Raw genomic sequence first — 16,545 nt, 5'->3', positions numbered from 1 at the left:
GTACTGATGATATTCAGCAGCCCTGCGTCCTGCCCGTGTCACAGGTTGGACCGTGTGGGCGTCACTGGGTCGTCCTGGTAGCTGAGTGGGTCACTTCATACGGGTTTTCTCTCCACCTCACAGCCCCTTTCTGAGCCCAGTAGCGGAGTTTGTGTCTGCGTAGCGGTGGAAGGTCTGTGACTGACATCAGGGTGACTTCACGGAACCGGCCCGTGAAGTGTGGTCCGGGCCCGGTTCGGCACACCGCACAGGTTTGTCCCCCTTTGACTGGCAAAGGGACATGTTGGACCGGACCGCACGCACACAGACATGATGATGGAGAATGAATGTCAGTGAGTTTGTGCTGTGGTCTTATTGCTGAATGGAGACATCACACTGACTACCATCATGTTGAGCTCAGTCCGTGTCCACGTCCCTACCTGCCTGGACGCTGTGTCCTCAGGTAGCTGACGTCGTGTGTCTAACCGATGCTCTTTGGTGGATATCTTTTTCTTTGCTGTGTGTCTGATCTGAACACATTGGGCCTCATTCACGAACCCTTCTTAAGAACAAATTTGTTCCTAAACCCTGCTTTGAGAATTTTTACATGGTTGTAGCATTCATGAATGTTTTCCTATCCAGGATTTGTTCTTGGGTAAGAACAAATCCAACCAACACTCAGGAGAACTCTGACACATGTTTCAGTACCGACTTGTTGTCACATTGGTTGCGGTTGTCTGCTTATGTGAAGGTCATTAAAATACAATATTGCAGTGATATTTCTATGATATCTCTGTTCATTATTATGTGTTATGTTAAAGTCACTGAATGTCGCTGGAGTTCAGTTTAATCAGTCAGCAATAAATGAACAGTATGAATCTCTTTACATTATGCAGTAGGAGGAGTAATAACTATAAGACAAGAATATTTTCTCTATATCAAATATTTTATCTATATTGTACTTTCAATTGGATAAAAAAAACACCAAAGTTCACCATTTTATTTCATGTGCCACTGCCAGTATTTTATTTTTCATTAAATAAATAAATAAATAATATTGTACAGTTTTATCTTTTAAATTCTAACTCAATCAATCAAATTCTGTTAGTTGTATAGAAATTCAGCCATGTGAAAGAAAGAGTGACAATTTCTACATGTCAACACCACATCGTGTGTCACATAACGTATTAAAAAATAAACGTGTTAACCTGTTAGAAATAAAACTATATTTTGGATAAAAAGTGTTCAGTGGGAGATACTAAGCATACATTGTGCATAAATAGAAATATATTTAAAAAAAAATAAAGTCCAGAAATAAAAATAGTTAATAAAAATAAATAATTGCCACAGCAAGCATCTTTTACTGGCGGTGTAATACCCGACCCCGGTCTCCCCGACACCGGAGGCGACTTTGATCAAAGTGAAGCTGTTTGTCCCTGTGTGCGCGCGCGCGCTCTGAGAGATCAGGGCGTGGCGTCCGGAGTGGAATTTCACTTCCTGTTTCTCTCAGGTGACTCACCTGAACGATGTTGCCGTTTGCATAACATTCTTTTTTAATCACCACCTGGATCAGGTAACCTGCTGCCGTCTGAACAGCGTTTCGACACCACACCGTTTCGGTTCGGTTTTCTGAGGCGGGGTGTCAGTTTTTGTCTTTTTGACGGTTTGTGGCCTAAACGAGCTGAGTTTTATTTGAAATATAGATCTAATTTCTGTGGTTCCGGGGATTTACAGGACGTTTAGAATGATCGGGCTCCGCACAGGACGTTCAGGGGCCTCGGCGGTCCGGGTCCTGGTTCCGGTTCTGGTTCTGGTTCTAGTTCTGGGTTGCTCACACGCGCAGACCTTTGGTGAGACGTGTTTGGCCAAATTCAAAAAAGGGAGGACTGACTTTGTTCTGGATGTGGACGACTCCGTGAAGGACGGAGCCACGTTCATCTCCTCGCCCAAACTGGACCGGTCCAAAGACTGCGTCCTGGCCTGCTGCAAGAACCCGCAGTGTAACGTGGCCTTCATGCAGGGGGGGTCCGAGGAGGGTCTGGTCCAGTCCTGCGTCCTCTTTGACTGCCTCTACAAGCAGAAGTACGTGTGCCGCTTCGTCCAGAAGAACGGATACATCAGCTCCATCCTGGACTCGGTGTTCGAGAAGTACCTGGAGGTGGACCTCTCCCCAGGTGAGTCCCCCCCCCCCCCCCCCCCCCCCCCCCCCCCAAACTGTCAGGCCACTGCTTCACCACAGGGCGACATGTTCTCAGTTATTGTTTCGAAATCTTCATTCTGGTGGGAATCCAGCACTAAGTTCACATCTGGTCTCTCTGTCAGGATTATGTGACTCACGCTGTCTGTTTCCAGTAGATGTCATGATGCTAAACTGCATTCAGCAGCAAAACGACAGAACAAATAATCTGTGGCCACCCCCACAGGGAAAATGAATCGGGCGTCGATAAGCAAAATCAGTAATATTAATACAATAACATGCGTCTAACTCCGGCGAATAGCTGTCATTTTGGGCGACTGGGCATGGACGTCGGGCCTCTTGAAAATGCATACCGCACGACAACAGTATGTTATTTGCGTTATTGTCACTTTTTACTGAGATATACAACACGTAATGTGTACATAAAAAGTTGGCTTACTTTAACTTTTGTTGTGTCGGCTGGCGCGCGCTGCTCTCCAAATTCAGCAGTGCGTCCTTATCAAGCTGGCTGCTTTGGCTGCTGTTCATTGTCGTACTATCCATGAGAAAATCATCCGGAATATCCGTATTGGGACCAAAACACAATTCTCGTCTTTTCATCTTTTCCTCTGCGGACAATTCTTGGGCTGCGCACGCGCTATTACGTCATTTATTTAAAAAAATGAAAGTCTGTCATTATAACAGAATTGCTGTGGTTGGAAGGAGCTTAAAGAGACCTTCAAAAAAATGGCATTGAAATATTTGTTCTATGTCAAATATGAAGAAAGTTATTTGAAGTTCAGAAGATCTTGGTTATTTGTCTGTGTTCCAAAAACAAAAGCAACAGAAAGCTGTGACTGGTTTCTCAGAACTTACTTCTCAAAATGATATTCTGTCAATTTCAATTTATTTTCATTTATATAGCACCAAGGTGCTATATCAGTGTGCCTCACACAAGTAAGGTCTAACCTTACCAACCCCCAGAGCAAGAACACAGGTGACAGTGGTAAGAAAAAACTCCGTGATGATTTGAGGAAGAAACCTCAAGCAGACCAGACTCAAAGGGGCGACCCTCTGCTTGGGCCATGCGACAGACACAAATTACAATACAAAATTACACCAGCCACCTATTTAACGATGTCAGCCTGCTAAACGCCTCATCAGTACCCTGGGAGGGGAGGGGACCAGAGACTATAAATCGATGCTGACACCTGGCAAGGTCACAAGTCGTCTCTGTGTCCATTTTTGTAATCTCTGAGTGCTTCATCCTGATATCATTGGTGCCGACGTGAATAACTATGTGACTATATCTCATGTCATGTTCCTTAGTCTGTCTTCCCTTCTGCAGCGTCAGCACCCTAAGATGGGATGCGGTGTCGGGAGCTCTGTCCCCAGGAATACATTTAACGTCAGCCGGCGTCTGTAACCTGACCTTGTGGGTGATAGAATCTCCTATCACTAAAGTCCGGTGTTTCGGCCTGGAGACAGGAGTGGAAGTCACTCGTGGGCTGAGAGAATTCACATCAGGCAAATCCAAGGGGGGGAACCGATTCACAGTTCACAGTGGCGAGTGTGATCGGGTTACCACAACCGGGCACCAAGCCCTACGGGGCATCCTCCGCCTGGCCACAGTCTGAAAGCCATCCTCCATAGCCGGCGTTTCTAGGCTAATGCTAGTGGGCTCGTTAGCCGGCCCAACACTAACCTCATCTGGAGTGCCCGTAACATCTAACTTCACTGAGCTAAGAAGCTGCTCTAACTTACAGACACAGCTCTCTAAGAGAGCCACCCTATCTTCCAACATCACGCAGGATTTACAGAGGGTGTAAAGTAGGTAAAGTATTGTACTTTGTGCACTAAGAAATTCAAGAGTATAGCCAAGCAAGCACAAGTTAACCAATAATGGATAAGCTAACCTCTCCTAAGGCTCACACAGGATTCAGACAGATGTAAATAAATGAATTAAAATTCACAGCAGTTACACTGAAAAAGTAGCAGAGGTATTAGACTTGTAGGAACAGTAACAGTAAAAAGAAACCGTAAAAATAAAAAAACCTCCTACAAGTAAACCACTCCTAAGATTAACACAAGAGTAAAGTACTAAGCTAAAATTCACAAGTTAGTTTTTTTTTTTTTAGTGTAACAGAAGTACTAAAAAAAAACGGGGGGGGGCGAACTAGCTAACGCAAGATAACTGCTAGTGAAAATGCAAGCCGCTCCTAAGATGTACACAAGAGTAAAATAATGACCTAACATTCGCAACAGTTACACTGAAAAACTAACAGAAGTATTAAACAGGTTAAAAAAAAAAAACAGCTATAAAGGTAACGGTTGGGGGAGTCAACCTAGCTAGCGAAAGCTAACTGCTAATGAATGCTAACCGCTAGCGATTCACAACAGGACTGTAGTTAAGGTTCAGAGTAGATGGACTTAACAACAAGAAGAGTGCTAAACAGAAATAAAAGAAACATATACGAGGTCTGTTAGAAAAGTATCGGACCTTTTTATTTTTTGCAAAAACCTGATGGATTTGAATCACGTGTGCTTGCATGAGCCAACCTTGAACCTTCGTGCGCATGTATGAATTTTGCAAGTTCTCCCACTTAGAAATCATGGAAGGGTCTGAAATTTTCATCTTGGGTGCATGTCCACTGTGAGAGACATAATCTAAACAAACAACAACAAAAAAAAAAAAATCGGAAATCACAATGTATGATTTTTTTTTTTTTTTTTTTTTTTTTTTTTATAATTGTATGTTACTGCTGCAAATAAGTATTTGAACACCTACCAACCAGCAAGAACTCTGGCTCACACAGACCTTTTATTTCTTCTTTAAGAAGCCCTCTTATTCTGCACTCTTTACCTGTATTAATTGCACCTGTTTGAACTTTTTACCTGTATAAAAGACACCTGTTCACACACTCAATCGATCACACTCCAACCTGTCCACCATAGCCAAGACCAAAGAGCTGTCTAAGGACACCAGGGACAAAACTGTAGACCTGCACAAGGCTGGGATGGACAATAGGACAACAGGCAAGTAGCCTGGACAACAAGACAACTGTTATGATTATATATTAGAAAGTGGAAGAAACACAAGATGACTGTCAATCTCCCTCGGTCTGAGATTCCATCCAAGATCTCACTCTGTGGGGTAAGGATGATTCTGAGAAAGCTCAGAACTACACAGGAGGACCTAGTCAATGACCTGAAGAGAGCTGGGACCACAGTCACAAAGATTACATTAGTAACACATGATGCTGTCATGGTTTAAAATCTTGCAGGGCAGCAAGGTCCCCCTGCTCAAGCCAGCACATGTCCAGGCCCATATGAAGTTCACCAGTGACCATCTAGATGATCCAGAGGAGGCATGGGAGAAGGTCATGTGGTCATATGAGACCAGAGTAGAGCTTTTTGGAATCAACCCCAAGAAAACCATCCCAACCGTGAAGCATGGGGGTGGAAACATCATACTCTGGGGGTGCTCGTCTGCAAAGGGGACAGGGTGACTGCACCGTATTGAAGGGAGGATGGATGGGGTCATGTATTGCGAGATTTTGTCAAACAACCTCCTTCCCTCAGTAAGAGCATTGAAGATGGGTCATGGCTGGGTCTTCCAGCATGACAGTGACCCCAAACACACAGCCAGGGCAACTAAGGAGGGGCTCCGTAAGAAGCATTTCAAAGTCCTGGAGTGACCTGGCCAGTCTCCAGACCTGAGCTCAATAGAAAATCTTTGGAGGGAGCTGAAACTCCAAACCTGAAAGATTTGGAGAAGATCTGTATGGAGGAGTGGACCAAAATCACTGCTGCAGTGTGTGAAAACCTGGTGAAAAACTACAGAAAATGTTTGACCTCTGTAATTGCAAACAAAGGCTACAGTACCAAATATTAACATTGATTTTCACAGGTGTTCAAATACTTATTTGCAGCAGTAACATACAAATAAATTATTTTAAAAAAATCATACATTGTGATTTCCATATATATATATATATATATATATATATAATATTTTTTTTTTTTTCCTGGATTTTCAGCTTGGGCCCTGCGTTCTCAGGGTGCAGGACTTTGTGTGTTCCTAGAGTGAATAAAAAGTTTGTGGGTCACAGAGCTTTCGCTTATCGAGTCCCAGCTCTGTGGAACGAGCTTCCGGCACACATACGACAGCCGGACACTGTCGGAGACGTTTAAATCATCTTTACTCATTTATTTTCCTTCTTTTATCATTAGTGTTATTGTGTTATGATGTGTTTTTATTCTTGTGTTCTTTTATGGTTTTGCTTTTTATTATGTTTTTAAATTTTTAATTCAGTGTTCTCTGTTGTTTTTTTTTTTTTATTGTGCTGTGTGAAGCACCTTGAGGCGATCTCATCGTGAATCGGTGCTATATAAATTAATAAATTTGAATTTAGAACTGGTGATGCGACAGGCAAAAGTTGCCCAATCCACTATTTAAAAAAAAAAAAAAAAAAAAAAAAAAAAAGGCAGCAGAGAAGCGTCGTTATTCATGAAAAGAGGTGTGTTGTTGAAGTCAGAAGCTGCTGTTTGGTTCACGCTCGTGTCTTCTGGCACCAATGAGGCTCCATGTCTGTTCCTAACTGGACAGATTACTAATTGTGCACTTACTAATTTGGATGTGGATGATTTTGGGTGCTGTGATTGCAGCCATGTTTTCTAGTTGCAGTTTCCCTGTTCTGCCACTAGTTGCTGTATGTGCACATGTTCTTAAATGTTGGTCAACTCCACACTCAGGGTAGAAATGCAACAAAAAATCTGCCCTATACTCATAAACCAGCCCTCATGAGATAAAAGAAAAAATAGGGCTGATAAATCAAACACTTTTATTATCAATTTTACTGCCCTGGAAACTGTATCAATAAAATCAGGGCGATACAAAAAAAAAAAGACATTGAAAACACCAGGCTTTGTATCGCCCCGCTTTTCATCCAATCAGGAGCCCCCATTTTGTGTTACCCTGGTGATACGTGCAGGATCCTAATACAGGATCCAGATCATTTCATTCAACCAAGACGTCAGATCAAGGTGTGAGAGTTTGTCTCCTGAGCAGGAAGAATTCTACAACTTGAGTCTCGTACTGAAGTTAGTGAGACATCAGTGAAGACAACACTCAGGACTTAACAGAGTTTGTTGTTGTTGTTGTTTTTTTTTTGTTTGTTTGTTTTTTTAAACCAGGTAAGTTATTAAGAAAAAAAAAATTCTTATTTACAACAACGACCTGGTGGATAGAGAAAACACAGGTAAATCACAATTGTGGATCAAACAGCACATTTCAGTGTATACAACAGACTAGAGTTAGACACAACACATTTTACAGTGTATACAACAGATGAGTTAGTAAGAGACTGCACATTTTACGGTGTATACAACAGACTAGAGTTGGTAGGAGACTGCACATTTTCCGGTGTACACAACAGACTAGAGCTGGTAAGAGACTGCACATTTTCCGGTGTACACAAGAGACTAGAGCTGGTAAGAGACTGCACATTTTCCGGTGTACACAAGAGACTAGAGCTGGTAAGAGACTGCACATTTTCCGGTGTACACAAGAGACTAGAGCTGGTAAGAGACTGCACATTTTCCGGTGTACACAAGAGACTAGAGCTGGTAAGAGACTGCACATTTTCCGGTGTACACAAGAGACTAGAGCTGGTAAGAGACGATAACATTCTAGAATTTATATATTTACATGATTTACCTGCTTTATTCATTCTACATCATTCATGTGTGTGATTATTCTTTAACTATTTTAATGATTATATTGTTCAGACCTCCTGTGTTATGCAGTTTCTTATGAGCACAAGTGTTGGATGAACATTGTTGGTGTAGTGAGTAAATGGAGTTGACAATGATTATATGGTTCTTGTTCTTTATTTTTGTTGTAATGTGTGATAAATATCTTATATGGACTCGGGCTGATACAGATTCATCGGGCGTGATACATAAACAGATGTGTGATAAGGAATAATATGTACCAATCTGCCTATGAAGGGTTGATAAATGAGGGCCCTGAAGTGTGTGTGTGTGTGGTTTTATCTCATTACAGAGTTCAAATGTGTGAATGCTCAAGTGCACCAACACTTGGGCAGCGGTGCAGCTTTAGTTTGGATGTGTGTTGTTGTCAAACCAAACACTTGTTCTCGGGACGTCTCCTTCAGTACTTAGTTTGTCTCAACTGTGTAGGTTCTTTGTGATGACTGAAACATCTCACACGTGTCTGTCTGTCCTCTTTCACCTGAACGTGGGCGGTCCACTTTGACGTGTGTGTGTGTGTGAGTGAGAGAGACTTGGGGTCCTGCTTGGTCACGATCCAGCTGACGTCCCGGTCCGTAGGAGGTTTTTTCCTCAGTTAATGGGGTTTATGTGGAACAGGTTGAGGGACACGTTGAGCGAGTCCGTGTCGCTCTGCCTCTGACCACCATGACTGTGTTTCCTGTTTGTAGTTTGCAGTCCATCAGTTCCTGCTGCTCCTCAGCATTTCAAAATGACTTACTGACGAAACCTGTTGATAGATTTGTGTGTTTTTATCTTAGAAATGCATCTCTTTGGTAAATGGTAGTAGGAGAGGTAGCTCAGTGGGATGAGTCAACTCATCAGGGTTTGATTCCTGGTCATGCTACTTGTCTGTCCTTCGATCAGCAAGCCCGTGTAATTGCCTGACATCAGTTATTTGCAGATGAATCAGTGTTTGCATTTATAACGGTCAGTAAATAAAAACAAAAAGAAGCTGATAGATGAAAGGTCAGCTGTAGCATGGGCATCATTTCATAGTTGGTCCACCAGAAGGAGATCTGCAGCTCCCTTTTTGTCAGTTCATGTTTGAGGTACAATCAGACTAAAATCATGTTTATGGTAAGTTGCGAGTCATCATGTGAAATTCGTAACTTAACAGGGTTTGTTTAACACCGTCTGTCGAGAGAAAAACACAACAAATATAAAAAGAGTGGGGATTTCACACACACATGCAGCGTCCTCGGGAGGCAGAATCTCTTTTGACATACGTGCTATGGTTCACACAACGGAATCACACTTGAACCTTTTCCATGACTAAACTATGGCTTAATGTGAAAGTTACTTCATAGCCAGTCAGATTTTATTTTTTTCTGTTGGAGTGATTGTTCTCGCACTAGTTAACAACACAAACCATGTGGACGTGTCCAACCACGGTCTCATTGCTCCAGATGTAGCCGACCATCCTCCGGTGGCCAACGGTGGACAGGACCAAGTGGTTCAACCTCTGGACAGCGTGACGCTGACGGGCATCGAGAGTAAAGATGACCATGGGGTCGTGTCCTACCAGTGGCAGATGGTTTCTGGAAACACGTTTACTGTTATTGAGGTGAGTGAAGAATCAGATGCCGTCTTGGTCTGTCGCACTCTGGCTGACGCGAGCCATATGTGTTTGGATCCCCCTCCCTGCCCGTGTTGCAGAGGGCACCTGTGCCAACGTTTCTGCAGTATAATGAAGTGGTGTTTTTATACAGACTGATCTTGCTAACTGGCAGGTTAGCATATGGAAGCTGACCAGATGTTCAGGTGGATTCAACTGTCCACAAGGTTCTTTTGTTCGTTCTTACTGGCAGATCTGTGGTGATCATATCTTCCTCCCTTTGTCTTTCAGGAAACCACTTTCTCTGACCAGGTCATTGTGTCCAACCTGACCTCCGGTGTGTATAAGTTCCAGCTCACTGTCACCGACACCAGCGGTCAGTCAGACTCGACCCAGGTCACAGTCTTGGTTCTCACCCCTGAAGAGTCAGAGGGTGAGTATCTGGATTCTGTGGTTTGGAGCCTCAACATGTCTGTTTTGTGATTAATGTTGAGGTAATTGGGCTTGTGGAGGAATTTCATTGATGAATTTTAAAAATAAAATGGGCTGATTCCAAACAGGATTGATTAACTGCCACAAATAAGAAGAAAAAAAATGACTCTTTTTTATCCCAAAGGTCATTCTTCAAATTGTTTAATTTGTGGTCTAATATTTTAATCCACACCTTTTAATTATACTTGTAGATTAATAAAAAAGTGACTTTCGATTGCCCTGTTGTGCCCTCAGATTACTAATTCATATTCTCATTCTTTCAGGTTAAATTTGTTCTCTGAATGATTTAATTCATGGCCTCCAGTCAGTAAAATGTAGAGTTTAAGATGACTAAAGCATGCCCTTAATGGACTAATTTGTGCAATGAAATTACTGTTGTTTTTCAGTTAATTTGTACTGTCAGATTAGTAATTTGTCCACAGCATTAACAGCAGGATTAATCACCTTCATCTTTATGCTGCTTCTTTTCCACACGTTGAATTTATTTTTATTTTGAACAGATGCTTTTCATGTTGACAGAGTTAAGCGAGATCAATGAGTTAATCCACACAAATTATTATTCCAGCATCATGAAGACGGTTTTATCTTTGACACCACCTGGGATTCATGTGTTCATCCTGTGTGTGAAAACATGATTGGAACTAAGGTTACATTGATTTAAAAAAAAAAAAAAAACACTTCACAAACTAAACCCGGAGCAGGATGGCGTGTGTGTCTGTGACAGACAGCATGGTGCCCTGAGAGACTCCAGATGTCATGAATCGAGTCACTGCTCCGGCCAGTAGAGCTGTTTGTGAAGGTGTGAGCTTTATTCACTTATTCACCTGCTCTGGTGCAGTGTGCTGCCGTGTGAGGACGTCCCCACGTGTGGAAGTGGTTCTGGTGTGTGTTTGCAGATAGTTGTGTTGAAACGTGTCGAGACACGTTGGGCTGAATTCTGTGAACTGAGTGACATCACGATGTGAAGGCGAGCAGACAGACGCCGTGACGCAAGAACCGCGTTCAGCTCGAGTCAGAACGGAGAAAAGATTTCACCATACTGAGAACACGGTTCAACTGTGACATGAAATTAACAGGTTGACTTTCAATAACGCTGTGACTTTGAGTTCCGCCAGCAGATTCAAGGTTTGTTGTGTTCTAACCCCCCCCCCCCCCCCCCGCCGACTGCCCCCAAACCCGTCCGTCTGGTTCCTGCTCCAGTTACATAAACGAGACACCACCAGCTCCTGATCCTGATTAATACACAAAGTGTCCAGAATGATCCAAATGTATATAATATAAATTGTTGATTCATTTTGAGAGGCGCCTGCTGGTCAGTGACAGTTAAACACCAGCTTGGTCAGTTACTTAGTAACAGTTTGACCAGTGCTTCACTGGATTACGTGATTCCACATCAGCTTGCATCATTTTTTTTTTTTTTTTTTTTTTTTTTTTTTTTTACTGAAATTGGAGCAACTTTAACTTTTGACCCCTGTACAAACAAACTGACCTTTGTCACCATTTTTGCTGTTTTTACCCCTAACTCCAGAACGTTCTGTCACAGATGTTCCAAACTGTACCTTTTTGGAATTGTTATGATCAGACAAATAATGTGATATAGTTGTCAACATGATTGGAGCATTTTGACCTCTGTGTAATTCTTCATTGACCCCTCGCTGGCTACAGCTACCACCCTGTGATGGTTATCATACATTTTTGTGTAGGCTGTGGTACACTGAGGCTGAATTCTTAGTGTTTTGTCCCCTTCAGTGGTACCAGTCAGGTCAAAACTGACGACTGGCTCCTGACTAATTGAAGAAAAATCAAAGTACTGAACAACATGAAAAAAAACGTAGAACAAATTTAAGCTTCACATCAACCATCAGTGTAGTCAAGGTATTATTTACCATGTGTGTGTGTACGTGTACAGTAGTATCTGTATACTGTGCAGTAGTGAGCAACTTATTTTTTAGCATTTTCTTTAAGCGTAAATGTTGTTTTATTTAGCCGCAGACAGACGACAATCCTGTTGGAGTTCAGCCTTTTGTTCTGAACACTCGGTGTGTGTCCATCCGACGTCTGACTGTCCGTCCGTCTCCACACAAGTTAGACGGAGAAACCCGAGCAGAGGTGAGACGGAACTCAGACAAGTTGCTGTCACGTTGTTTTTGATGTCGTTTGTGACTCGACTGAAAGCGCGTTCATGTGGTTGTGTGTCTCTTTCCAGTGAATTCCTCCTTTAAAGAAATGACATTGACATATTAAACCAGATCAGTTTTAAGACGTGACTCAGTTTGAGGTTTTGTGTGAACTTGATCTGCGACAGTTTTCCGTCAAGCGAGACAAAACAGTAAAAATGTAAAAGGAGCTGCGTTAAAGGCTCATTCATACCCGATTGTTGATGTAACACCTTTTTTGTCTGCATCCTTTAAAACTGACAGGACATAATGTCTGTCTGAACCACAGACAAACAAAGATGGACACTGTACAGATCGAGAGGCGATGCCCCCTTCAGGACATGAAACGCACTGAAGTGGCTGACCGTCAGCTGTGCAGATACCCGTGTCTTGCATAGCGAAAATAAACCACAATTCTACCCAAAAACTGCCGCTGACAGTGACCTCGGTCAGAAATTGACATTTGTGTTCAAATTTAAAGAGCATTTTACAAATTGTCTGAATTCAACATGTTGTAAAATTAAACCAACTTCAAAGTTTGTTTCAAAATTTCCTGCATGTTTTAAACAGTGTATCTGCTGATTTCAGTCATTAAGAAAAACCCCAGGAAGACAATTCATTAAATCATTTTCAACAAAACAACTCATCCCACACTTCTCTATCCACCTCCAAATTCCTCAAATTCTTCTCCTGGGTCCAAAGGTGTTCCCAAGCCAGCTGGAGATATAAACCATACAGCATGTCCAGTGTCTTCCCCAGTGCCTCCTCCCAGTTGGGTGTGCCAGGAGGACCTCCCTAGGAAGACCACCAGGGGGAATCCTCACCAGATCCCAAAACCACCCAAATGCGTTCCTTTGGTTGTGAAGGAACAGCGGCTCTGCTTGGTTGCTCCCAGACATTCAAGCTTCTCACTGTGTTCCTGAGTGAAAACCCAGATAATTATCTGAGGAATCTGATTTCTGTGATCTTGTTCTTTGACTCATTACCGTATTTGAGGATAGGAGCACAAATCCAAAGTCTCGCCTTCTGGCTCAACTCTTTCTTCAGCACAATGACCTGGTACAGTGTCTGCAGGATCTCAATCTCAGGCCCAATCAGTCTATCAAGCTTATGCTCCATCTTACCCTCACTCATGAGCAAGACTCCTGAGATACATGGAAGTCCGCCACTCAGGGCATTAACTCTCCCCTGACCCAGACAGGGTGACCCACCCTTTCTCGACAGCGGACCGTGGTCTCGGATTGGGAGTGGCTAATCCTCATGTTTGACTTCAAACTCTGCCTCAGATCTGCACATCAAAGCTGACCTCTTGATTATCTTAATGGACTTCTGATGAGATAATCAAGGACATTACATTTTGTGACAGTTGTGTGGAGAGGAGTATCTTAAAAGTATTACTGGTCACAAGCAGCGGTGGCCTTGGTGTCCACCAGACTGAGGCTTTGGATATTAAAGAGACTGATTGCAGTGCCTGAGAAGCTGAATGAAAAATTTGGAATCTGGGTTTGTAATTGTCCAGGCTTTAAGTGACTTCTAGAACTTGGCCATCAGACGCTTAAGCCTGGTTCACACGACAGGATTTTAAAATTATCTTTAGGTTTCCAAAACCTGAGAGACCACACACATGAAGATTAAAAAATCATGGATTTAACAGGTTTGGTCATACAGTATGTGGTGTTCAGCCACACAGTAAGAACAACAACACCACACATGAACAGATTTCACACATGAACATTTACAGTTCAGACAGGAAATCTCGCAAAATCTCTCGAGATTAAACGTGACTTCAGAGTAAACAAACAGAGGTACTTTGTGGAGTATTTAAAACAGAGGAAAAAACGATACAAAAAGAAAAGGCGTTCTTTAAAGGAGTGGAGACAGCGCGACCACCGGACTTTCTGGTAAGTCAGAACAGCGGTTTTGATTTTATTTTCCGCTCCGTGCGTCCACCACCTCGCTTTCTGATTGGCTGCATGTCACATTCAGCAGGCTGCGTACTCGTTTGTGGTCAGAGGACACAACACGCTGCGATATCGGGCCAAAAAAAATCCAACATGTTGAATATCCCCGATTTGTGATCGGAGCGCTCCTGACATCCTTCCGAGCAGATCAGAGCGCTCTTAACACACTACACACGGCAGGAATATCTGATAAGATTATCTTTGACATCACGATTGTCGGGGCGTCCTTAAGATTGTCGGAAGGGGAAGATCGGGTCCGATATCGGCCTAATTATCCTGCCATGTGAACCCGGCTTTATCTGCATGAGGCCAAAGTGTTGAAATTGTAGAGGCATTGATTTATTTATTTCAGCAGTGACTTTCGTGTCTGTGGGTCGACTGCCTTTGAGATCTAGAGATGCCTGGGAAGAGCTTATGTAGTCATGAGGTCACTGAACACAGGTGTTTGAGACCACTGTCTTCCCTGCTTGCCTCAGGGCCCTGGAGGTGCACAGGTCCTGTAGGGATGGCAGACTGCAGTTGATCTCATCTGCTGTGTGGATGATATGCTGCAGTCTGGTCCTGTCCTTAGCAGTGGCGGCAGCGTACCAGATGGTGATGGAGGAGATGATGAACTCAGTGATGGCAGTGCAGAGGTTCACCATCATTGTTTTTGGCAGGTTGAACTTCCTCAGCTGCTACAGAAAGAACATCCTCTGTTGTGCTCTCTTGGTGAGAGAGCTGACGTTCAGCTCCCACTTGCAGGGATGAAAAATCTCCTTTTTGTTTTTTTTTTTTTGGTGTTTTTCACTCTTAATTGATTAAAATGTTTTTTGTTTTTTTTTTTTCTATGTACTAGATCGGCTGTTTGGAATTTTACTGCGTCTGTTAATTTGAATCATTTTGACTTTAAGAAGAGTAAGTCTGGTCTTGATAGCGACATTGTGAATGGCCTGTATTGCCGTTTTTTTGAAGAGTTATTGATTTTATTGACCCTGTTCTCGACACAATAATTGTGTAGATTAAAAAGGTTATGTTTTTTCTATGACAACATCCTGTGACGTAATCAGCCACCCCCTATTTAAGATGACTTTTCATTCATGGAAATTATTTGCCTGATGATGATCCACCTGCACCTGGAGTCAGCACGCCAAGCTGAGAGAGATCATCCTGCAGCAGGGCTGGCATGATTGTGTTGGAAGCAAAGCTGCAGTCCACAAACAGAATCTTAACATTGGTTCATGGGGAGTCCAGATACTGGAGGATGAGGTGGACGGATGTGTTGACAGTGACCTGTTGGCTCTGTAGGCGAACTGCAGGGGATCGGGGGGTCAGAGATGGTCTTGAGGTGTGAAGAGAAGACGCTCAAAGGTCTTCATCACCACAGAGGTCAGGGCAATGGGTCCGCATTCATTAAGACCTGAAGTTCTTTGTTTTTTGGGGATGGAAATGATGGTGGAGGCCTTGAAGCATGCTGGCACCTGACATGTCTCCAATGAGGTGTTGAAGATGTCTGTGAAGAGCGGGGAAAGTTAAGCCTCGGTCCCACTGAATAATGAAGGCTGAGGAAGGAGCCACGCATGGGTGTGGGGTGATTATTTGAAGAATGACCCACGTTTTGATCTATCACGTATCCACTATGAAGGTGCCACTATGTGCCTCTCTGTACCCCGCATGTGCCGCATAGCAGCCTCTAGTGAGCCACAACCGACCTGTCATTACAGCCTCGAATGGCTCGCATCAGCCACACTAAGCCACGTAGTGCCATGATAACGCCATGTTGGCACACGTTTAGGCATGAGTTTAGTCCAAACCTCCAGCCCTCCCACACCTGGTCCCTTTAAAGTGTGGGTTTTCAATTCACAGCAGCATTTAAAGATGTCCCTTCTTTTTTTTTATTTAAACGCAGTCCAAAAATAGACACTCCATCACAGTTCCGCAGTTGTGCGCTGTGCGCCAGGCTGCTGTCCACCTGTAATGCACCAGACCAGCTAGACCCGAACCACGGGTTCCTGGAGAGCCGTCTCTGTGCTCCTCGCTGGCTCCGCGGCTCTCTGGCTTTTTTTTTTTTTTTTGCGACTTTAAACAGACAAAACTTTGTCCATTTATTTCTGCAAAATCGCTCTTTTGCGCGCGCGCTGCTGTTGTCCTTTCATGGACAGCCGCCTCTCTGCTCTTTCTAGTGGCTTCCTTTCCATCTGTGGCTTGCTGGCTTTATTTTTTTCCCTGGCTTTAAACAATCATTTTTACAACGTGAATCCACTTTTGACTGTGTTCATCTGTTTATTTCTGCAAAAGTGCTCTTTTGCGCGCCGTGCTGTTCTGCATACAGAATGAGGTGGCTGTTTTATTATATACACCTGTGGATCATTTTCTATTTTTTATATATATATATATATATATATATATATATATATATATATATATATATATATATATATATATATATAT

At 43.0% G+C, this 16,545-nt stretch overlaps 1 protein-coding gene across 1 annotated transcript in view; it reads left to right on the top strand.

The window, feature by feature from the left end:
• Nucleotides 1-1,471: 1,471 nt before the first annotated feature.
• The window catches only part of spint1a (serine peptidase inhibitor, Kunitz type 1 a), a 30,772-nt gene continuing 15,698 nt past the window's right edge, over nt 1,472-16,545 (top strand). Inside the window, exons 1-3 of the mRNA XM_034159319.1 lie at nt 1,472-2,153; nt 9,358-9,515; nt 9,798-9,939. Coding sequence (XP_034015210.1) covers nt 1,724-2,153; nt 9,358-9,515; nt 9,798-9,939 — 730 coding nt within the window. The 5' untranslated portion in view covers nt 1,472-1,723. The remainder of the gene's footprint in view (nt 2,154-9,357; nt 9,516-9,797; nt 9,940-16,545) is intronic.

The sequence above is a fragment of the Thalassophryne amazonica genome, chromosome 19 (genome assembly GCF_902500255.1).
Source record: "Thalassophryne amazonica chromosome 19, fThaAma1.1, whole genome shotgun sequence".
Taxonomy (NCBI): domain Eukaryota; kingdom Metazoa; phylum Chordata; class Actinopteri; order Batrachoidiformes; family Batrachoididae; genus Thalassophryne; species Thalassophryne amazonica.
Note: the sequence above shows the minus strand (reverse complement) of the source record. Positions and strands in the feature narration are given on the sequence as shown.